We start from the raw sequence: 26,182 nt of genomic DNA, 5'->3' as shown, positions 1-26,182 counted from the left end.
GGACTAAGATGATCAACAAAAGCATAGATAACTACATAAACAGATAAATAAAATAAATGATAACATTCTCAAGGGTATAATACGCAAAAGTCCTCTGTGAGCTGATAGTTCTGTGCGATATATGGCACAATATAAGATAGTGGAGAAAAATCCTGATTTGGTGCATATGGCTTTGCATGGTGGCATGAAAACCTTTTATATTATTAAACTCTTCAGGCATGCATTATCTTGTTGACACTGGATGTGCTGGGAAGTTCTGTAGGTGAGATTGAGGTTAATATTGACCAGTTAACCTTCCTGTCTGAGTCTTTCTTGTACTGCATGTTTGTTGTGTTTTAGTGAATGGGTAATATTGTGTGCATGAGCATATTATTGCAACATACTTAATGTATGCTGTGTTTGAATTGGACTGGTCAGTGGCTGTTGGCTGCAAATGGTTTGGATTATTAACATTGTTAAGTGAACTATATCCACAGTGCTGCACTATTTAAGAGTAAATGTCTGCAAGTGTGTTGTGCTGACAGGAACTTTACTTTCTTACTTTAGGGCCTGATAATATTTTGGTGCACGACACTGACAGTACTGATTATGGGCCATTTTGGAATTTCCTAACAGCTGATGTTCCTCTGGTTTGAGTGGGTGGCTTACATAATGGACAAGGCTGTGTGCTGTAGCATGCCTAATGTATCCTATGCTTAGACTTGGACTGGCCAGATACTGTTTGTGTTGCACATGGTTTTGTTTGTTAACATTGTTAAGTGAACCAAAACCAGAACACAAAACCGCTCACCACAATAGCCAGAGTAAATGTTTGGTGTTTTGGGACCCGGCAAGGAGTGTGGCTACGCTAGGCTTGATGGCACCAATAGACAGCTAATACTCCTGCAGCATAGCTGTTAATGTATTTGCTCAAGAATTCTGGACAAAGACAAAAGCAATGAGAGACAAGTGCCCAAAATCAGAGATAACTTCACTTGTTATAGAATGCCAGGTGTTGCATCAACATCCATTTCCTGAGAATAAGAAGCACACAGCTCTAATGTCTTACATTATTGACTGATTATAATCCCTGGTGATTTACCAGAAACTCAAAACATTCATTGATGAAAGGGCAAAATTGGGGACAGCTAACAGGTATATCCTCTAGGCTTGAATGGGTGAATAAGCCTGTGTGCTGTAGCATACTTAATGTATATTGTGCTTGGTTGTGGACTGGTCAGAGGCTGTTTTCTGCAAAAGGTTTAGGTTAACATAGTAAAAGAACCAAAACCAGAGTAATAGACAGCAAACCATTCTAGTCAAAGGAGAAGGACAAGCCTTCTCTGCCATATCAGTGAAGTTTAACAGCAGCATGGGTCCTTTATGGTACACTTTGAAAAAAAAATGGTTACGCCCTGATGCTACATGTTAGTTAATAACAATATGCTCATCACTGCACCTGCAGTATTGGCTGTGTGGCTATTGTCAATGTGTCAAGTTTGGAGAGCATCACAGCAATATCACACACAGCACCCTCTAACAATGTAACAATCTGGCTGACTAAATGTGAAAAAAAATAAAATAAAAAAATAACCAAACAAGCAAAACTACAAGCACAAAGTAGTGGTAAAAGGGAATGAAAGCATAGCATGCATGGATGACCCTTGTACATATTTAAAATGCCTTGTAAATACTTCAAAATACAAAGGAATATTGTGGTATCAAAAAAGGTGGCACACATAGGGAACACTGAAACAAAGGTGTTGGTCCAGAGGGACTCTCATGCCCTGGTGAGCTTATGTGCTCATCCTATACTTTTACAATGGCCTCAGTTATGTTGGATGTTGATATCCCTCCCCCTTTAGTGCTGTAAATAGTTCTGCTGTGGAATTAGATCATTTCTCTTATATACTAAAATTGCTGTCAGAATCAGGTCCTCTTTTGACATCAGCCTTGTTTTGTACAGTTGTCCTGGATTCTCCATTATTGAAACCTGTAAAAAAATGCAATGCCATTGCATTCACATAGATATGCCTCCACATCTCCCTGGGCATGCATAGTAATACACAGTAAAGTACAGCTATACATTTATTAACATGCATGCCTTATCATACACAATTGCTCACCAAAGGTCCCTTGAAAGACAGAAATGCAGGTAGGCCGTGGTCAGCGCCAACCCTTCAAATACAATGGAGTGTGCTGTTCTGTACTGTACTTGAAATTAAAAACCTAAAGGATCTCCAGCAAAGGTCTTGGCACCAGCCCATTGTCCACATCTAATCCACCCTAAGGTGTGAGATATCTCTTTCCCTGTCTAAAAAGTTACTCCAAAAATTCCTGAGTCTCTGTGAGACACTTCTATGTGGATAGCGTGGTGGACTTGTCTGTCACAATGTCTTTTGCCTTGACCTTTGTGAGGGGTACTATATTAGTAACTCTACAGTGAATCTGTTGCAGCATTCATATCAAACACCACTCTTTGCCAAATGTGGTTTCAGAACTGTTTGTCTGTATCAGCTTTCCTCAGAATGTGCATGCTTTGGGAGTGCGGAGGGCCTGTACTAACACTTCTTTCACCTGAGTAGTGAACTTTTTCAGGCCTTGCCTAACTGGCCATATTGCTATATACTGGTTCATGTACACCTCTTGGCAAAGCCATCATTCAGTGTGCATGCATGTGTGTGTGTGTGTGTGTGTGTGTGTGTGTGTGTGTGTGTGTGTGTGTGTGTGTGTGTGTATGTGTGTGTTTGGGGGGGCTCTGTTTGTATCCGCAGATATGTGTATGCACATGTGTATGTGGGGGTGTTATGTGTATGTGCACAAAATGTTGCATGGTGTAGCATCCTTATATTTATGGCAACCTTACTGTTCTTATATGACTAAGTAGGTGCTGTATTTAAGGATTTGCAAAGGCTGCTTACCCATCCACTCCTTCACTGTGCTCACAATCACAAGGTCCAAATGCCATATATGTAGCTGTTTATTAGCCACTTTTAGTGCTAAACACGTGATATCCCAACATATTTCAGACTGCAGTCATGTCATAACATATAGCCTGTAGGAATTCCAGCCACTACCCCCAAGACATGCCTTTTACAATGTTTCCATTGCATATGCTAGTATCTATAAAAATCATAGGCAAACATTGACGTGCCATAACAATGTCCAGAGCTACCACTTACATGTACATAAGAATGTCTGCATCAATGGGACTGACATCCAACATAGGATCTGAAATCCTTGCAGATGAATTTTTCCAATTATAACTTCTTTCAGAATTATGTAACTCCATCCTTAAGTCTGTAAAGCTACAAGTCTAGAGAGTGTCCATTGAAGTTACTCTAGTAAACAGTTGAAAGGCATTGCATAAGGTTGTGAAAGAATGTATTGGCACTGTAGAGAAAGATATCATGGGATAGTTAGTGAGGCATTTATGCTAATAAGGTTACTAAGGACAGTAGTACCTGACTTGGAACTATAGCATATTGCAGTGCCCAGCATAGCAGTAACCATGCATATCACTGCCACATAAATAGTTTGCTTGTGCATATGGCATGTTTATGCCTGTAGCACCATGGTGCTACTCTACTCAGATAAAGAGAAGAACAGTTGTGTACATTTACCATAAATGTAGATGTTCGAGTGTGTTCACTGTTGCAGTCATCACATTTGGGTTATCTGGAAGAACATCATCATAGCGCAACTCTATCTTGCATGCCGTGATAAAAAATATGTCTAGGATAATCATTTTGTCTATCAACAGACCTGAGTGGCCATGACTATTTAAGGTACTGTTGAATTCCAATATCCAGCATACTGTGCCAGGAAAAACAAGATTTTATTAATATTTTAGTTCAGTAACCTCCAGGGACACCTGCTTGATCAGTATAATGGGCATATGTATGAAGTGGTGCCTGCCACATCTGCCACAATCCAAACAGGATGATGAGTGGTGCCACTAGCATCTCTCGTTCTGGTCAGCAGAGCTCGCATCCTAACAGCAAACTCAGTCTGTGCCACAATTATCTGTTCAGGAGTGAGAGGCAAAGTTTATGAAGAGATGCCAAGATGCACTGCAAGCATTTTCTTTTTTTTTTTTTAGTTTTTATTTTAAAGTTTTGCTTTCCAATAATAGTTTGTTCTGATATCCCACCTGCTTTTATGCATATACCTAGGAATTTATTTTGATTTGTAGAGGCAGAGGAGTAGAAACTGAACATGGCTGGATACTGAAAATGAGAGGAGCTGTGTATGGCAGCCCACTGTGCAACCATAATTGTATTGCAAGTGTGCATAATAATTTCCCCATGCTAATACATTTTTGGAGGTCCATTTGTAGAAGAGACCATACTTGACTGGATCAACACAAGCCAAAGCACCTGGTGCCTGATTGCCAGTGTCCACTAGGGTAGCCTCTTAGCAGAGGGATGATTCTTCCTTATTGAAAAGTTAGCTTACTGTCACATTTATGTCTTAACATGTAAATCAGAATAAAAGCATCACTTGTATATAGTAACCCATACTTCCTTTTTTGTCCTGAAGTCACAACAGCAATACATATTTATTTTTTATATATATTTTATATTTTATACTCAAAAGAAAACTGAAATCTGTGCTTTTGTTTTTAAATCACTGTTTTGCAAATTTCTAAAGGTCATTCTGGCTTGAATATGATCCTAAATTTAACTGATAATCCCGCTGTAATACACCCAGACATTGTTATAAAGTTTTCAGGAAATGTCCCTAGGATAGTAAGCCTTTCACTACTTATTGCATGATTGTAAACTTGAATTATCTTTTGTTTCCTCTTTTTCCACTTACTAAAGAAAAAAATGCCCTTTATTTAGTTGTTTTTATTGGATTTGTGATTCTTCCCACTTTATTTAACTTTTTGCTGCATGTTCTTAAAGTCTTCAATTGCTTTTAATCTACTATATTTATTATTGCTTCTTAGTAGCTGATTACATTGTACGGTATGACCCTGACCCTGAGAAGCATCTTGCCCTCACCAAGAATGATGCCACAATATAAAGACAAGATGATCAGCTTTAATAATTGGCTCAATTACTGGTGTCATTCTAGGGAGATCCAATGTCTGTCTGCCTGGGATGACATGCTGGACAAGTCACGCTGCTTCGCAAGAGACGGTTTGCACCTGTCACCACTGGGCTTCCGGATATTGGTAAAGGCTCTTGCCACCCCCATAGCGTCTTTTTTAGGCAAGGCTCAAAAGACAACCCCACCACCTTAGAAAACAAAAAAGGAAAAAAACTAAGGGTAATGCTGCTCAATGCCAGAAGTCTAAATCTCAAGATGCAGGCTCTCGAAGCACTCCTCAGTATGGAGAGCATCGATGTCTGTGCAGTAACTGAAACCTGGTTCAAGGCTCCTGAGAGCACCCCCGCCCTACTAGGTTATACCTTGTATCATGCATTTCGGCCCCAAAACTTGGGCCGAACCACAAAAGGAGGGGGAGTGTCCATATTCATTAAAGACACCGACACCTCCAGGTTAGTGGCAACGCATGAAGCATCGGAGACCATCCATGTGCAACTAACCTTAGGAAAAACTGCTATACAATTTGTAGCATGCTACAGACCACCCTCTCAATCTCAGGAACTCCATTCAGCCTTCCTGAAGACACTGGAGGATATGAATGTCTCACCAAATACCATCAAATTGGGAGACTTCAACTACCCAAACATAGACTGGGTGCATTATTCAAGTCCCAACACCCTAGCCCAAAGGTTCCTGGAATTCATCAACTCAAATGCGATGGAACAACTAGTCACCTGCCCCAGAAGGGGAAATAATATACTTGACCTGATCATCACAAACATGGGGACAAAATGCTCAACACCGGAAGTATACCCCTCACTAGTGAGATCAGACCACAATCTAATAACCCTAGATATTCATATCCCACCTCCACCCCCAGCACAAAAGACCACAGTGAGAAACTTCTCAAAAGCCGACTTTACACTCCTTAGAACTGAAATGGTATCCTTCAAGCCCCCTGGGCCAGTAGAAACCACATCCCACACTGCTGAATCCTTCACAAATGCTTTCTATGGACATCTCCAAGAATGCATGGATCATGCAATCCCAAATAAAACCAAGACCCTTTCCACAAAAGGCAGGTGTCCTATCTGGTGGACCCCAGCCATAAACAAACTTTATAACAAGAGAAGGAAGCTACTGCAAGACAGAACAAAATCCCATAAAGGGAAGGCATCTCTGATCAGCACTAGCAAAAAACTACGTTCGCTCATAAAATCATCAAAGGCCAACTTTGAGAGAAAAATCGCTAAGGACTCTAAAGATAACCACAAGGCCTTCTTCAGTTATGTTAGAAACCTGGGCGGAAACCCTCAGATATGCTCAGAGTTAGTTTATAATGGCAAGAAATACACTGAACCCACAGATATTGCCAACATGCTGGCAGACAGGTTCAGTGCAAATTTCTCCCCTCTCTCTCCCCCAAAAGATGAAATATTTATCCCAGCTGAATGCAAACTCCCTGACATCTCAGATGTCCAGGTGAGAGCTGCTCTCAGCAAAGCTAAAAATACAGCATCTATGGGACCAGACGGTGTCCCGGGTTGTGTGCTACATGAACTCCTAGAGGAACTAAACCCGCACATAAGAATGCTGTTTAATCTTAGCCTTACTACAGGATATGTCCCTGAACACTGGCGTACAGCAACAGTGGTCCCACTTCACAAAGGTGGCACCTCTACAGACCCTGGAAACTACCGCCCAATAAGCTTGACCAGCCTGGTCTGCAAAGCTATGGAAAGGATCATTATGGAACTCATAAACAAAGACATCGGGGACCTACAGACAACTGACCCTACCCAGTTCAGCTTTGTAAAAGGCAGATCCTGCCTTTTAAACTTGGTGGACTTTTTTGAAACAGTCAATAGAGCCATCGATGAAGGCAAAGCAGTTCATACAGTCTACCTGGACTTGGCAAAAGCCTTTGACACAATACCCCACTCAGGCATCATAGACAAGCTCAACAGCTTAAATGTAAACCCGTATGTCACAAGATGGGTTGCAAACTGGCTGAAGGACAGAACCCACAAAGTCAGAATAGCTGGAGCTATGTCAGATTCTAAGCCAGTTACAAGTGGAGTCCCACAGGGCTCTGTCTTGGGACCCCTCTTGTTCGGCATTTATTTCTCAGATGTGCAGGCAAACATAGGGGGGTTGTGGCTGACAAAGTTTGCAGATGACTGCAAACTAGGCGCCATAATCAATACACCAGCTGACACATGCATCCTTCAGAAGGGCCTTACAGAAACAGACGACTGGTGCCAGAGTCATGGCCTTAAACTAAATGTCAAAAAATGTATAGTCATCCCCTCTGGGAAAAACAAAGTACCCACAAATTACCACATAGGTGGTAACCCATTAAGTATGGAAAAAGTAATCAGAGACCTGTGGACCCAAGTTGACAGTGACCTCCATTTGACACCAACGTCACCAAAGTGGTTAGAAAGACCTTCTACCTTGCCCACCTTATCATGAAGGGATTCACATCCAGATCAAAGGATGTCATTGTACCCCTATATTCCTCCCTTATCAGACCTATGATTGAGTACAATGCCCCATTTGGTATGTACCTCACCCGGCACATGCAGCAGCTGGAGAGACCCCAAAAGTACCTCACCAAGAGGATCAAGGGTCTCCAACATATGTCATATGCTGCCAGGCTAAAGAAGCTCCAGCTCTATTCAGTAGCATACCGCCTGCTCAGAGGTGATCTGTGCCTGACGTACAAGGCCATGTCCAATCCGGAATTAATGGACATGCTCCACCTCAAAAAATCCAAATCCATCAGAGCCACGAGAGCTAAAGATCTAAACCACAGCACAAGTATGAAATGGACAAGCTGGAGGGACAGATTCATAACACAGAGGCTTCCCACACTCTGGAACAGGATCCCAGTCCATGTTAGGCAGAGCCCCTCACTGACTCTCTTCAAGAGAAATCTTGACGAGTGGATGGGTGATCGTAGGTTTACCCCGGGGGTCATCTCTGTGTCATTACTAGACAGAGGCACAGTAAACTAAATTTAATTTGTACACTTTTGTATCATTGCATGGGGTGGCGAAAGCCACATACACTATGGCTAGGCTTATAAATGCCCTAGGGCAGATAGCCTAGTACTATACAATGAAACTATGAAACTGTTGTTCTAAGCCTCTTAACTATACCTCTCAACTGTCCAGTTTTTCACAGAATGTCCAGATTTTTGCCTCATATTTTTGGTATGTTCCTCCTAAAATTTGTGGTTTTCTGGCTAATCACAGAGGATTGAAGTCAATAAATAATGACATATATTTGAGTTTCAGACTTCATAATCATCCAAAAAATGCATGCTAAAGAAATCCTGTTTCTCTAGCAACTCTCTAAGTTTATAAGAGCAATATTTAAAATGTGTCCTTGGTTTTGGCCTTTTCCCCCCATTATTTTAGGCTTTGCCCAGATTTTGTGATAAAAGATTGAGAGGTATGATTTGCACACTTGGGCTTTAAATTAATTATCGTTGATAAGGAAGGTTTGCCTTCTACAATCTTGTGGCAGGAGAGGCAGCTTACACCCTTCTGAGCTGGAATTGCTGGTTGAAGGCGTATTGTGTCTGTTATTCTAAAAGTATCTTAGTTATGGTTTAACCTTTTGGGTTTCCAGACAGTTATTTTATATTAGGAAGGTTTGTGGTCTACTAAGAAGAGAGGGTAGCTTTCACCCTTCTGATCTGGAACTGTTGGTGAAAGCTTACTGTGCCTGTTATTTAAGTGACTTTGTTCTGATTTAAGCATGAGGGCATTAAAACGGTTATTTTACATTACCACATTGTGGCATTACTGTATAGACAGACTTTTTTTTAACTACTAGAGCATCTAGTTTGCACATAGCTGAGTGTTGCTCATCAAGTTCAATATTTGAATTTCCCTCACTCCTCCCTAGTAGATCAGTAGCCATGGATATGCACTGTGTGACTCTCTCTCTCTGTGGCCAGTCTGGTTGAGATGTGTGTTCTGAAGCACTGTAGCAACTGCCTAATGTACACTGACAAAACACTTAATAAAGCAGATAACATATGTGAGAGGTGTAAATACACTTTAACTCTGGAGGCAAAACTCTCTTGTACAACCAAAACTAAAACTATAGAGGTTTTCAGTGACACTTGCACCACACCTACTGTATAGGGTAGACATTACACATAAAACTACTTATGCTGAGGCACTTACATGTAACCTTCCTAAAACACAAGACCTCCTGCCCAGTAAAATCAAAGGGAGGGTCCTCAGCCATCACATAAACACTCCATTAAAACAACACCCACAACTACACATAGTAACACTATATCCAATACCACTTCTGATAAGTCCTTAAAGGGAATCAGCACACAGCCAAATTTCCTTGTCATTGGTGATTATATAGTGAGGAACCTCACCAGACTAAGGAGAGAGTCGCATTTAGCTGCCTTTCTAAACAAGTATAACAAAACAGAATTAAACATATGTCCATCATTTATTTATTTTATTTATTTATTGACATTTGTTAACCGGGTTTGTCCAACTGGGCTTGTGGTCCATTTTCAGTGGAGACCCGAGAAGAAAAGCTCCAGTAATACATTTTAAAACAAGTACAATTTTAAACAATATTGATATAATAGCAGTTACAGCAAAACGATTCACATATGTTGGGTTACATGCATAAAGTTAAATTTGCATTAAAAAGAAGCTAAGTAACAATTTTACACTGATATAGTTCAATAGGTCGACAATAAACATTTTTTGTTTGTATAAAATTGTGCAAATGCATAGTAGACACATTGGAGAGAGAGGTGTAATGAGGTACTAAGTATGGTCCTTTTGAGGGTACATAAAGGGAAGGAAGAATAGGTAGGGTCATGGCAAGGGCAGACTCTGGAATTGAGAAAATAGCTTTTAATTCATTTTTAAAGTGTGTGGTGTGGGAGATTGAACGTAAGTCAAGAGGAAGTTTGTTCCAAGCATGGGCAAGGGAGTGTTTGTAGAGTAGTTTGCCTACTGACCTTTTTGGGTGGTTGATATCAAGTTAGATATCAAGTAATTGTTGGTTTGAAGTACGGAGGGTCCGGGATGGGATGTAGATTGAGACTAAGGAAGATAGAGATGGACAGAAGGAGGGTTTATAAAGAATAGAGTGTAGCATATGAAATTGATAAGATAGCAGAAACTGGAGAAGTTCAAGCCATTGTAGAGAGTTTAAAGAAATGCAGTGGTGTGAGTTGTATGGGGAGTTAGTAATGAATCTGGCTATTTTATGGTAAGTCTGTTGGAGTTTGTTTAGAGTGGAGGCCTGAATATTGGTAAGCACTGGGGCGGCGTATAAGAGGGAGGGGAGGAGGAGTGCCTGGCCCAGGGTAAGTCTAGATTCAGGGGTTAGGAATGTTTTGTTCCAATATAGCAGACCTAGTTTCTGGTTTGGTTTTTTTTATACATTGGAGTATGTGTAGGCTGAACTTGAGTTCGTCATCGATAATGACCTCTAGGAGTTTTGTGTGGGTGTCAGGCTGGATGTTTGTATTGTTAGAAGATGTAATAAAAAATAAGGTTTTGTGATGAGAAAGAGAACGGGGAAGGAAAAGTAGGAGTTTGGTCTTTTTGGGATTTAGGATCAATAGGTTTTATTCTCTCCTACCAAGGCATGAGCATTTTGTACATGTATTAGGTCCCATAGATCCAGCGTTAAGTTGACAAACTGCTACACTTGCCATTTTAGCTTGTAGGACAGACATGTTGAAGGCCCCCTATCAGCAGCTTCTTGTTTGTACACATCTGCCTTAGCAAATGCCTTAAAAAAATCTTCACTTTGATTAACCTTCTTTTTACTTTTCACTGCTAGCCTAACAACTTAAACAAACTAACTCATGTTTCTGAGGGCTTACCTTTTCTTCATTATGGTAATAGACACATTTACTTTAATGGTGTAATGATTTCTGCTTGCTCTTGCCCCTCTTATTTTTTTGAATGCATGTCCTTGGGATGATAAATGGCAGTTCAGCCCTCCATCGCATTTCCTCTTCCATTAACATTCATTAATGCTTTTTCTTGGAACACTTCCTCCTGCCATCCAGCACTGTTTGTCTGAAATCAGTCTTTTTTTTCGGAACCAAAACAAGTCTTACACAGTCAAGCACCCACCAGTTGGCTAGTCATATCAAACAGGAATTGCAATAATGACAGTAGACTACCATTCGAAAAACAGCAAGTTTAATAACTCACAAAATGGCAGCATAGCAGAAAGGTAGTTAAAGCTTCATCTCCAGTTCTTTACCTGTACAACAGACATACCAGACATGTTTTATGTTTTTCCCATCCTTATACTAGAGTTTGACACAGAGAGTTAATCTACTGTGTATCCCTCATCTGTTTTGCTAAGAGTAAATCCATGTCTTGTTTTTCCTCATTATATATTAGCAACATGCCTTCTAAACCAGCATATGCTAATACCTCTTCTGGATGTGCATTATCAATGAGCAAGTAGAAAACAAATGCAATGTCTGAGACATAGTACGTGTGAGTGCTCTCATGTGTGCATGCACAGTGTTCAAGATTCAGTGCTGACACTGACAGAAGTCATCAAACTTAAACTCACTAATGTTGTTGCACAGTGAGTGACAGACCTGTCACCAGCAGGGCACAAGGATGATGTACCTATTATTTGTTCATGCGGGGCACCTCATGAAGCTCCTTTAAATTTATTTGAAAGAGCAGTCCAGCAGTACCTATGCGAAATGCGTTTCCATACAGTAAGCAACATGGGATGACAATGCAATGCATGACCAACAGAATGTGGATACATTTTTGTATCACTGAGGTTTGTGCAATAATGGCAACATGAGATCCTGGGGGTGTACCATCCAAATACAGCATGGGATTCCATCACAACAGATGCAGCATGTACCATGCTATGCCATTGCAAAGATATATGAAACAAATTGGAGCATTCCAGTTCTGTGATATTTACAGAATGGAGTACAGCATTGATATCTGGATGTATACGCATGTTCCCTGCTGCCACCTCCTTCCACATATGGAATCCATTCAATATATCTTCAAGGTTACTGTGTTGCTGTTGGGTGGGGTCAACAATACATGTGTAGAAATTCTCATTACTCACATCGAGAAATTAATATGACCGTGGAATCATAGGTTCATAGGTAGGTACTAGGCTATCTGCACAAGGGCATTTATAAGCCTAGCCAGAGTGTGTCGGCTTTTGCCACCCCATTGATTAATTAACTGATTCTCTGTCAAGCAGAGCCAATGAAGTGATACCAGGGGTGTATTTTCGGTTACCCATCCACTCGTCAAGGTTTCTTGAAGAGTGTTAGTGAGGGGCTCTGCCTGATGTAATTTGGAATTTTGTTCCAAAGCATGGGGAGTCTCTGTGACAGAAATTTATCCCTCCAGCATGTTCTATTTATTGTTGTGGCGAGGTTTAGCTCACTAGAGTGCGTGGCTCGCGGTGACTTGGATTTCTTTAGGTGGAGCATGTCCATCAATTCTGAGTTAGACATGGCTTTGTAAGTCAGGTAGAGATCACCTCTGAGCAAGCGATATGCCACTGAGAACAGACAGAGTTTTTTCAGTTGGGCTGCATAGGACATATGTTTGAGGCCAGTAATCCTCTTGGTGAGGTACTTTTGTGGTCTTTCCAGCTGTTGGAAGTATCTTGTGAGGTACATCCCAAACGGGGCATTGTACTCTATGATGGGTCTAATGAGTGACAAGTAGAGGGGCATTATAACCTCTTTATTTCTAGATGCGAACCCTTTAGTAATTAGATGGGCCACATAGAAGGATTTCCTAACTACTTTGGCAATATGATTGTCAAAGGAGAGATTACTATCTACCTGGGTCCCCAGATCCCTTATTACATCTTCTGTATTAAGGGGGCTGACACTGATGTGGTAATTCGTGGGCGTTTTGTTTTTCCCAAACATTCTATGTAACTTAGTTGGGAGGGGAAGGAGAACTGCAACAGGTGTGGAATCTATATGAAGTCTCATCAGACATTCTATTTTTGCTGTGTATGTATCACTGTTAGTAACATGGCTATATGTGTGCTAGATTTTATGCTACCTTATGTTGTTTATAGTGGCTCTACACAACGTATCCCAGGTTGAACACACACACAGTGTATTTGATGCCAGTTTGAATTGTGCAGAATGGGTACAGATCACATAGCTCAGGTTATACTTGTAGAGCTATACATGTCATTCTGTATACTAACCTGAAGAAGGACAACAGCAGTGGAAGTTGGCTGAGGTTTGCTGGCCTGCTGCTCTACAGGCAGCAACATATGCAATTCAAGATGATACTGCTTCTGTGACTCATGCACAAGGAGAAGTAATACGTCACATAGTAGTGATTGACAAAGATACAGAGTATAAGTGTTTTAAAAGTTAAAACACCATATGGTCGACACCATATGTTCGAACATTAAAAGTTTGACAATGTAAGAAAAAAAAACACACAAAAAAAACTTAACTGAAGGTTGTAGGCAGGGGGCAAGCCCACCCTGGACCCTCCACATGTGGGCTGCACCCCCCACACCTCCTGCTACTTAAATATACCAACTCCAAGATTGCACTACATTGAAGGAAAGGGAAAGCTTGCCTTATGGCGATCTCCGTTGCAACGTTCAAAGTTTTACAGGTTTGAACATATGGTTTTGGCCATATGACATCATAACTTTTAAAAGTTTGAAACATGATATAGACCTGTTTTTTTCTCACCCACCCACCCAGTTGTTGTGGTGGTCTTAAGTCTTGCTGGCATTGAATTGCCCACCTCTTATATAAAGCTGATACTGGACACTCCCCCCAGTCACATTACATCAACTCATTCTACTGTTTATAGTGAGAGCTTAGCAATGGTCCACCCCTTTAGCTTCTGAACCTTGAATTATCAAATTATCTTCTGTTTCTTCACTTTCTACTACAAAAATAAAACTGTACCTCTTTCTACTTCATTTTACTGTTTGCCATATTCATTACTGCTTGTTGGTAGCTTCACTAAATTGGTGAGAGTATTCTACTGAATTACTGGGGTGGCCGCGGTGGTGCAGCAATTAGTGTTGTCGCTAAACAGCAAGAAGTTTTCTGGTTCAATTCTTGGCTGGGGTGCCTTGTGTGTGGAGTCTGCATGTCCTCCCTGTGGTTGGGTGGGTTTCCTCCGGGTGCTCTGGTTTCCTCCCACATCCCAAAGACATGCAGTAGGTGGATTGGACACACTAAATTAGCCCTAGGTGCGAGTGTGTGTGCCTTCTGTGGAAGGTTGGGCACTGGGCTGGCAACTCAACACCGTAAAACTTCACTGCCAATCATGAGCGGACAGATGATCCACTGTGGTGACCCCTAACCGGGAAAAGATGAAAGAAGAAGATTCTACTGAAGCACTGCTTTATTAGTGCTGTCTGATACAGTTGTGATTTGTGAGCTACTGTTTCAAAGCAATCTACTGATTAATTATATTTCATTGCTATCTACTGCAATTCATTACTGTTTAACTTCATTTTATTGCATATCGTCGCTGTTTAACTGCATTTTTTCATACTACAAGTGCTATTCTTTTGACTGTAAGTGATTAATCTGTGCTTCATTGTGACTGTTTTCTTACTGAGTTCTTAACCTTACAATTGAGTAGCATAGCCTGAATACAGGTCTGCAGCATCCAGAGCTTCAGCTGAATGGTTTTAAATACTTTTTTAGGTATTCCAGCTATAAATTAACTGTTTTTTCTGAAAAAAAGTTCTAAGCTTGTTTTCCACCTTTCCTGTTACTAGAGTACTCCAGATACAGATTTGCTGTATCCAGGACTGTTTTGTAAGTTTTTGAGTTCCTCAGACTTTTCTGCGTTAGAGGGAAGCCTTCCAGCTCATCAGTGGGAGTGGTAAAGACTAGATAGTCTATCTACTACAAGATGAGTGGTTTCTGGCTCTGAAATTGGAGTTTATTGGCCGTTTGGGCAATTTTTTCTATCCTTTTCAACTTTCTCTTCTATCTTGCCACTTTAATTAGCTTATTCGCCTAGCACTTCGTCAGGCTTTTTCTTAATAGGTTCATAGGTTGGTACTAGGCTATCAGCCCTAGGGCCTATACAAGCCTAGCCATAACAATTCCCTGGCTATTTCTTCCCACATTATTTACTTTCCTGGACCCCTGTCTAGCAGGGCGAATGACGTGATCCCTGGAGTGAATTTCCTTTCTCCCATCCAATCGTCAAGGTTCCTCTTGAAGAGGTCCAAAGAGGCACTCTGCTTTACATGTATGGGCAATCTATTCCAGAGTCTCTGTGTCAGGAACCTATCCCTCCAGCATGTTTTGTTTATTGTGATGACAAGGTTTAGATCCCTGGAGCGTGTAGCTCTGAGGGATTGGGATTTCTTTAAGTGTAGCATGTCCAACAGCTCTGGGTTTGACATGGCCTTGTATGTTAAGCAGAGATCACCTCTGAGTAGACGATATGCGACAGAGTATAGCTGGAGTTTTTTAAGGCGGTCAGCATAGGGCATCTGCTTTAGGCCTGTGATTCTTTTAGTGAAGTATTTCTGAGGCCTTTCCAGTTGTTGCAGATGTCTTGAGAGGTACATACCAAATGGGGCGTTGTATTCTATAATGGGTCTAATGAGGGATGAGTACAGTGGGACAATGACCTCCTTTTTTTCTGGATGAAAAGCCCTTCGTGATATGTGCCACATAGAACGATTTCCTGACTGTTGTGGCGATGTGGTTATCGAAGGTGAGACCACTGTCCACCTGTGTCCCTAAGTCTCTTATCACACTTTCTGTGTTTAGTGTACTGCCACCTATATGGTAATTCATGGATACATGTTTTTTCCCAAAGGGGATAACAATACATTTCTTGGCATTGAGTTTGAGCCCATGGCTCTGACACCAAGCATCTGTTTCTGTAAGGCCCTTTTGTAGAGTATCCACATCATTTGGGGATTCAATAATGGCTCCCAGTTTGCAGTCATCTGCAAACTTTGTTAGCCAGAGTCCCTTAGTGTTGACCCGTACTTCAGAGAAGTAGATGCCAAACAAGAGCAGCCCCAGGACTGAACCCTGAGGTACTCCACTTGTCACTTGTCTGGAGCTGGATTTGGAGTCGGCTACTTTTATGGTGCGGGTTCTATCAGTAAGCCATTTAGCAACCCATTGGGTGACATAGGGATTAATGCCCAACTTAGTAAGTTTATCTATGATTCCAGAGTGGGGGATGGTGTCAAAGGCCTTGGCAAGGTCTAGATAGGCTGTGTGGACCACCTTACCCTTGTACATAGCTCTGGAGACTGATTCAAAGAAGTCAATCAGGTTCAGGAGACAAGATCGGCCCTTCACAAACCCAAACTGGGTGGGGTCCAGTGTTTGAAGGTTGCCAATGTCTTTGTTTATAAGTTCCATGATAATACGCTCCATGACCTTGCAGATAAGGCTTGTTAGACTGATGGGACAGTAGTTTCCGGGATCCAAGGTGGATCCCCCCTTGTGGATTGGGATAACTGTAGCTCTGTGCCACTCAGTGGGCATGAAACCTGAGGTGAGGCTATGATTAAACATGACACTTAGGTGAGGTGCCAGTTCATATTGTAGTTCATGTAGTACACAGCCTGGGATGTCATCTGGTCCCATGGATGCTGTATTCTTGGCTTTAGAGAGTGCGTTTTGTACCTGTGTGGCCGTTATTACTGGAATTTGGCAATCTTCCGTTATTGAGATGGGCCATTGCCCATGTGGCCATTTGTAGCAATTATTGTAGCACACATAAGTGTTATCAGCACTAGACATCCTATAAGGAAACAGCTCCAGTCCTTAATAATGATGACCATCCCTCCAGTCATGTCTAAAGATCAGTTTCCTCTGCTTTCCCCTATTAACCTGGTGAACAGAGCATTCTGAGGCAGTGTAGCAACTGCCTCATGTACACAGACAACCCTCTCCTCTTACCTCGCAACACTCAAACTTGTGAGAGATGCGCTTATACCTCCAAATTGGAAGCCATGCACTTTCCAGCCAAAATCGGAATAGCTGGTCAAGAGGAGGAGGTCAACATCTGCACCACACCACATGGAACATATAGCCCTCCAGAACACCCACCATCCCAGCCCTCACATAAAAACACAAACCACACACCCACCTTCGCTTAGGCTCTCAACAGAAATCTTCCCAAGCAGCAGAGACCTCAAAGGCAGAAATGCACTCGACCACCACAACACAGCACAAACCTCAAGACACACAGCTCACCTACACAGTGTGCCCCTCAACCAAAGCCCCTAAGGCAAAAGAGCTTGCCCAATATAATAATCATAGGAGACTGAATAGTGAGGCACACTGATGTCCCACTCACTAGGTTGAATAAGGAGAAGCTAACAGTCAGCTGTCTTTCAGGTGCCAGAATCTGACACATAACATGCACACTCAGGTCACTCCACAACAAATACAAGTATGAGTTTGTCATTGTCCATGTGGGTGTGAATGACCTGAGATGCACCTCCCTGGACTATATGAAAAGAGACATGGTGGAGCTCTCGGTTTATGTGGCCCAGGCATGTATGACCCAAGCCCTGAGCAGCATCCTGCTATCGCCCAGAATGATACCACAGTACAAACAGAAAATGACTAACTTCAACAACTGGCTAAGTTTCTGGTGTCATTCTAAGGGGATACAGTATCTGCTTGCGATGATATAATTGACAGACCTCGATGCTTTGTCAGAGATGGCCTGCATCTGTCACCCCTGGGTTTCTGGGCACTGGCTAAAGCTCTTGCCATCCCTACAGTGCCTTTTTTAGGCAGTGTTCCAAAGACCAAATTACCACCAGCTATAAATAAATGCAATCTGAGGGTCATGCTGCCCAACGCTAGAAGTCTAAATCTCAAAATGCACTTGCTCGAAGCACTTCTCAAAATGGAGAACATTGACATTTATGCTGTAATGGATACCTGGTTTAAAGCACCCCTGCGCTACCAGGCTATAAGTCATTCCACACCTTTTGGCCCCAGAACATGAACCGAAGCTCCAAAGGTGGTGGTGTCTCCATATTCATAAAGGATATGCACACCTCCAGAATAGTAGCCCAGCATAATGCATCTTAGATACTAACTCACCTCACATTAGGTAAGACAGCAATTCAGGTCGTAGCCTGCTATAGGTCCCCAGACATGTCACAAGACTCTCACTCCACATTCCTATGCACCCTGAAAACTATTAAGATCCAATCCAGCACTCTCATACTAGGTGACTTCAACTACCCCTCCATCAGCTGGGAAAACTACACATGCAACCAATGCACTGGCCCAACGCTTCCAGGAAATTCATCAAGTCCAATGCCCTGGACCAGCTAATTCTTACTCCTACTAGAGGAAGCAACATCCTTCACCTGTTTATTACTAGCACGGGCAACTGTTGCTCTACACAAATAGTCAATTCTTCCCTAGTTAGATCCAACCACAGACTAATCACCATGGAAATCCACATCTTACCCGCAAAGGTACCCACCACGAAAAACTTCTCCAAAGCTAACTTTGGACTCCTAAAAACAGAGGTGGCTAACTTCACAGCACACATGTCAATGGAAAATAGATGCATTACTGCCAAATCATACACCGATGCACTGTACGAACAAGTACATAAATGCATGGAACTAGCCATACCCAACAGAACCACGACTCTCTCCTCCAAAAAAAGGAAGCCAATCTGGTGGTCCATTGCCATTAACAAACTCTACAACAGAAGGAAGAAGCTGTTGCACAAAAAGGTGAAGTTCCAAGACTGGAAAAATTCCCTTATTAGCCTCAACAAAAAGTTGAGATCCCTCATCAAAACCTCCAAAGCCAGCTATGAAGGCAGGATTGCAGCAGACACTAAAAACAATCACAAAGCCTTCTATAGTTATATCAAGAATCCCCATGACAATACACAGATTTGCTCTGAGTTACTGCACAATGGAACCTCCTATACTGAGCCAACATATATTTCCAAAATACTGGCCGACAGATTCAGTGCCAACTTTACCCCCCCACCCCCCCACCCAAAGGATCACTCTCAATACCAGAAGAATGTCAGACACTCAGCATTACTGCAGTACAGATTAAATCTGCCTTGTCTAAGGCCAAGAATACAGCTTGCATGGGACCAGACAATATCCCTGGCTGTGTTTTACATGAATTACAAAGTGAACTGACACCACACCTGTGTGCCCTGTTCACTCACAGCCTCACCTCAGGCTTTGTGGCTACTGAATGGTGCACTGCTACAGTCATCCCTCCCCATAAAGGAGGAGCAACTACAGACTCTGGAAATTGTTGGCCTATTAGCCTGATGAGTCTGATATGTAAGGCTATAGAGAGCATCATGGACCTAATTAACAAAGATATAAGGAATCTCCAAACTCTAGATCCCATGCAATTTGGTTTTGTGAAAAGTAGATCATGCATGCACAACATGGTTGACTTCTTTGAATCAGTCACCAGAGCGGTGGATGAAGGTAAGACAGTTCATACAGCCTACTTCGATCTGGCCAAGGCCTTTGATACCATTCTTCACTCAGGAATTATTGATAAACTCAGCAAACTAGGCATCAACCCCTATGTCATTAGGTGGGTTGCAAATTGGCTCACAAAGAGAACCCACAGAGTGAAAGTAGCGGACTAAAAGTCAGACTGCCGATCAGTCACGAGTGGGGTCCCACAGGGATTGGTCCTGAATCCTCTCCTGTTTGGCATCTACTTCTCAGAAATCCAGGTCTACACAGAGGGACTCTGGCTGACCAGATTCGCAGACAACTCCAATCTGGGAGCCATTATTAACTCCTCAAGTGATGCAGACAACCTACAGAAAGACCTCGCTGAGACCAATGACTGGTGTCAAAACCATGACCTTAAGCTTAATGCCAAAAAATGTGTCATCATCCCCTTTAGGAAAAACACATTTCCCACTAATTAACACATTGATGGGAGCCCACTGAACACTGAAGGTGTTATAAGATATCTGGGGACACAGGTTGACAGCAACCTCTCCTTCGACCACCACATTGCCACTGTGGTCAGAAAGTCCTTCTGTGTGGCACATCTTATTACCAACGGTTTCGCATCCAGGAAGAAAGAGGTCATCATTTCTTTCTATGCTTCACTCATTAGGCCAATCATAGAATATAATGCCCCATTTGGCATGTACCTCACTAGACACCTGCAACAGCTGGTGTGGCCACAAAAGTAACTCACAAAGAGGATTCTAGACCTTAAACACATGTCCTACATGGACAGACTAAAAAAACTCCAGCTATTCTCTGTCTCATATTGTCTACTAAGAGGCAATCTCTGGCCCAGCTCTGTTAGAAATGTTACATGTAAAGAAATCCCAATCCCTCCACACCACATGCTCCAGAGACCTCAAACTCATTACCACAATCAACAGAACATGCTGGAGGGACAGGTTTATAACCCAGAGAATGCCCATGCTCTGCAATAGACTTCTCATACATGTTAAGCAGAGCACCTCACTAGCCCTCTTCAAGGGAAATCTTGATGAGTGGATGAGAAATAGAAAGTTCACCCCGGGGATCACTCCAGTGGCTCTACTCGATAGAGGCACTGGGAACTAACGATGGGTGGCACAATGCCAGGGCACTTCTATGGGCTAGCCTAGTACACACCTATGAACCTAAGTGGCCATTCATCAAACGTTCACATCAGCAAACATGTTTCCCAGGGCAGTGATTTACTTGGCCAACATACCCCCACCCCCCTCCCACTTACATATACCAACTCCGAGATTGCAATAAAGTGAGGGAAGGGGTAATTTTTCTAATGCTGGCCAAGTAACTCACTGCCCTGGGAAAAACATTTGTTGATTTGAACATTCAGGAACAGTCATTTGGTGATTTATGTTTGATGAATGGCCATTTGGACAAACTAATATACACCCCATTTACTCTCCCAGTGATGTACAGACATATAAAAGATTCTGGTGGTTTGAAAACAGGTCTACAAAATGTCACTTTATGTACAGCAGACATTCACTTCAGCGTTTCATATTATGCTCAAGGAGTATAGCTATGCCTTGTACCTCCATAATTATAATCAAATGCTTTGCCTACTCCAAATTAATAATTCCTTGTCACCCATCATGCATAGTTGGCAGGATAGGCAATGGGGGCAGAAACTAAGGCCACAAGATGTTAAGGGGTGTGATCATGAGAGTTAAGCAAAGTGGTAGTGGAGAACTGGCATTCTGAAATAAATGCAGATATTACATTTGTAGTCAGAACTTCAGTTTGTTTGGTATTTAGCTGTTACATCTGTACCAAGTAGACTGCTACAGTCTTTTTTTTTTTGGTCCTTCGGGTCTTAGAGAACCCTTCTTTTTGACCCTCAAATTAGAGTTAGGGTGTGCCAGATCAGGAAACCACACACAGTGCCGGACTGCCTAGCTACCATTCTGGTTGGCAATACATTTTAGATGTTAACAAATTTCTCTGGGTTTCATTGGGAAGTTCAATAATCATTAATTGATAATATGCTTCACTACTTATGTATAATCTTTTGCTTCTTATTGAATTGTAAATCCTTATTATGTTTTATTTTATACAATTAGTAATCCAGTCATTAGCATTGTATAGCTGAGCGTACAAACTGTTCTTAACCAGTCCGACTTAATTTCTTTGTGCTATGTATAATAAGGATATATTCTATTTCTGCATGTTGTTTCAGTGTGGAGCTTTTCTCCCCGGGCCTCCAGTGAAAAAGGACATATGTCCAGTCGGATTTTCCCAGTAAACAAGTTCCAATCTTTCCATAAGTTAAGAAAATATAATAAACTCCAACTAAGTAAGGAGGAAGAGGAAGCAAAGTTTCCTGAAAAAGGGTGAAAAGATTTTTTCGTCCTCCATACAGAAAGTCATGTCTTGAATTTTAGTATAACTGGCCACATGTAGAATTAGAACTTTTCAAATTTGCAGCCATGCTACATCCGGACTGAGGTCTGGGAGAAATGTCAATCCTAAACATATTGGCAATAATGTCTGCCAACTCAGATATCCACCATATTAACAGTAAAGATACCAACAAAAGCAAAGTACAATTTCTGTTTGACTATGCCTTTCTGCACCGTCAATCTCCAAATATGGTACAGTTGAAGATTCGTCAACTTGGAGAAAATGCAAATACAGTTATAGTATTTCATTTTCCTTGGCGTGTTGTTTCCATGGAAGGGGTACATTTTGAGATCTGGAGGAGCAGGAGAGAAGCACACATACCAGAGGGTACCAGGGAGGTGCAACCCTCTGGAAACCAATGAAATACATTCACGGCACACCAGGCAGCATTAAGCTGTAATGTGCAACTATGGTATTGGTAAGTCCTGCATCTGGAACTTAAATTAGACACTACTTATTTGCACAAACTACACCAGTACAGTTTTTTTTTTCAGCTCCTGTATTTCTATGAACTGTTGGCTTCTTTTCTATTTCATGGTTTTGGAAATAGCTATATACTTGAAAGACAAAAACAAATGTTAAATGTGAAGGTAGAAAAATACAATGAACTTAAGAGGTTTTTTTGTGTTGTGTTGAAATTATTTGCAAAAGGAATACAATTTGTACTTAATTTAGCAGTTTGTGGTAAGTAAAAGAAATACTATATTGACTCATTATGCAATACTTACTCTTCAAAAATTTCAGATTTTGCTTAGTACAAACGGGAATAAATCCAGCAGCATATAAGTCTAAGAAGTTGTATATTATTATTACCTCTTTCATCACGACATACACCTTTCTGGAATCGTGAACCTCGTCCACATTCTGCACTATTGCGTTCACAAGGGCCTTTCTCCAAAATATGCCACCGATAGCAAACTGGATCCTCACAAGGTATAGACTCAATCAGGTGAGGGCATTGGTCTGCTGTTCCTGAAGGTTCTATCACAACTTGGCGTGTTCTCATTTTAAAGCCTAAAGTGAACATACACAGTAATATCATCTGAAAAGGTAATTGTTGAACTGTTAAATTATGCAACCCAGACATTATACATTTCTGCATATGACTTTTTTTAATATTTAACCATCAAACAAAAATCACATTATTATTCCAAAGTAGCAGAGTAAAAATCTTCCTTAACATCTTAGTCAAGAAAGTTGAAAAAAAATCATTAATATTTAAGCAATGCAGAGTTGAAAAGCTGATTAAGATACAAAATATTACTGTAGAAGTAGAAATAAGAAAAAGTTCTCCACTTAACATGTTACAAGCAAAATGTATGCATTTAGCTTTCTTTTTGTCTGTCATAGTTTTAGCTTTCCACAGTTTAAAACTAACTGACACTTGAAAGTAAAAAAAAAAAAACAAAGCATGAGTGAAGCTCTTTGCTTTTATTTCATGTGCTGTAACCTTTCTGAAGAATGTTTCTAAATCTCTTATTAATGAGACTTTTCTAGAAGCCAGCTAAGTGAAGATTTTTTCTTGGTTCCCATCGCACTTTACATAATGAGTCCTGTGAACAGCAGCTGCGGTGAATGATGTGTGAGAGAGATATTTAAAATGTGTGACAGCAGCCCAGATATATTGTACTGTTCTGTACAGGGAAAATGGTCTGACTTCATTGAATTGGTATAGAACTTCCTCTGCTACATACAAAATAAAAAATAAAAAAAAGAAATGAAAGACTGATTATAAAGTTTCAGAGATCGAAAAAAAAACATTGCTCTGACACCTGTAGAGTGTTTTTGAAGTGACTGCTGATTAATTTAGTTGGGCAGAAAAGGAACATAACGTATAAAAAAGTTAGTAAGAAAGAAAGTACTAAGCAAAGGGCATCGATCTATATTTTAGTAATGATATTTTCTAAAATTATGTCTGAGGAAAATTAATCTAATGAGTAGCTGTTTCAGTAATTAATTTTATCTCTGATATGGACATCAAAGCAAAAGTTACCTGATCTGCTAGTATCAGAAATCAAAAGATGTAGCTGATTCAAAGATAAAGTCAATAAAACAAAACAAAATAAGTGTCTAAAAATCTTCAAGAAGAACTAGAAAAAAGCAAATATGCTAAAGAGATGTGAGGATTCTGAACTCTCAGAAGGAATATCATCTTTATGGAACAAAACACTAACAACACTTCTTCTGACCTAAGTTTTCACATAAGCATACAATTCATAGAACTCTGTGTAAGCAGATAAACAAGCTTTAAGCTGTAAAGCGTGGCACTCTTCATTACTATTAAAAAAGTTGTTTAATTTTAAAATAATACAGTTGAAAGCATTCAAGTAGTGGGCTAGATCCAGTCTAAAATCTGTTAAGTGCTGTCAGTACAATGCAAAGGTAAGGAAAGGAAAACATGAATTTCAGAAAGCTGTTCACTATTTGATACAAAAGAAATATATTGCAGCATGTAAAATAACTTGTGTACGCAATACATATGTAATCATGGGACAGAGCATAAATATATATATGTATGTGTGTGTGTGTGTGTGTGTGTGTGTATCGATTATAGATATATATATATATATATATATATATATATATATATATATATATATATATACACACACACATATATTATATCTATATGGGTCCCCTGCAGAGTATAAAAATTGCAGAACATCGAACCTGTGATCATCGAGGACCAGAGGATCAAAGTTCTGTAATATCTAACTAAAAATAAAACCAAAATAAATAAAACGTGAAAACTTATTTTACATTTTTGCAGGGGGCAAGGCCGCCTGCACCCCCCACACCCAGTACTACTAAAACATATCAACTTCGAGATCACACTACAGTAAAGAGAATGGCATGGAATGGGAAATTTTCCATTCTCTTCACTGTAGTGCGATCTTGGAGTTGGTATATTTAAGAAGCAGGAGGGGTGGAGGGTGCAGGGGTGCTTGCCACCCAGCAAAAACTTACAGACAGAGTTTTTATCTTTTTTAATTTAGTCCACTTTCATGTTTGAAGTTGTAAAACATCAATCATCTCTTCCTCGACGATATGTGATTCGATGTTCTGCAACTTCGAGCATTTGAAGTAGACACATTTTATAAAAAATATATATATATATATATATATATATAGAGAGAGAGAGAGAGAGAGAGAGAGAACTATAGACATATATTAAACATATACATATATATATATATATATATATATATATATATATATATATATATATATATATATATATATATATATATATATATATATATATATATATATACATATATATATATATACATATATATATATATATATATATATATATATATATATATATATATATATATATATATATATATTTCTATACATGACACCACCAAATATGGTCACATTTGCTCATAGCTGATATCTGTTAAGTCAACACAATTTGGCCAGATAAGCAGATGGCTGACAGCTTGGTGAGATCACACAGTTTCTGGGACTGGGGAATATACCCTTTCCCTAGATTGTGTGATCTTGCATTAGTTTATAAAACCAATAGTGGTAACATATGGTGGAAGGGGGTTTGCCCCCTCCCTCTATAAAAGTATGTTTTTCATGTTTGCTTTATTTTTGCATATGCTGAGTCATGTCCTTAGTGCATGCATGATTACCTGTCAATGTTTGCATTCTTTTTTCACTGATAAGGACTTCAATATTTGGGTTTGTAAATCTTATTTACTGGAGCTATATATATATATATATATATATATATATATATATATATATATATTTATATATATAAACACATACATATATGTGTGTGTGTGTGTGTGTGTGTGTGTGTGTGTATATAAATATATATATATATATATATATATATATATATATATATATATGTGTGTGTGTGTGTGTGTGTGTGTGTGTTTATAGATATATATAGATATATATATATATATATATATATATATATATATATGAATCTATTTGATATAATTGAACAACCAGAGTATCAAAAACCCTAAACATCAAGATTGTAACAGCAAAATGGTATAACATCGAAAAGTCATAACATCATAGCTTAAAATGTTGCATGAAGCCACATAAAGTATAAAAAGGGTAGTATGCCTTTAAGACATCATACTGCGTACCACAAACCAAGGAAATGCAAACATAAACTATGCCGGATATCACTTTTACAAGTCCAGGTCCCATCGGACAGCTTTAC

The 26,182-nt window shown here is 40.2% G+C and overlaps 1 protein-coding gene across 1 annotated transcript in view; it reads right to left on the bottom strand.

The window, feature by feature from the left end:
- THSD7B (thrombospondin type 1 domain containing 7B) overlaps positions 1–26,182 on the bottom strand; it is a 6,482,604-nt gene that overhangs the window by 2,815,364 nt on the left and 3,641,058 nt on the right. Inside the window, exon 9 of the mRNA XM_044074964.1 lies at positions 22,795–22,995. Within this exon, the coding sequence (XP_043930899.1) occupies positions 22,795–22,995 (201 nt within the window). The remainder of the gene's footprint in view (positions 1–22,794; positions 22,996–26,182) is intronic.

The sequence above is a fragment of the Protopterus annectens genome, chromosome 6.part0, assembly GCF_019279795.1.
Source record: "Protopterus annectens isolate FY-2018-M chromosome 6.part0, PAN1.0, whole genome shotgun sequence".
In the NCBI taxonomy this organism is placed as follows: Eukaryota; Metazoa; Chordata; order Ceratodontiformes; family Protopteridae; genus Protopterus; species Protopterus annectens.
Note: the sequence above shows the minus strand (reverse complement) of the source record. Positions and strands in the feature narration are given on the sequence as shown.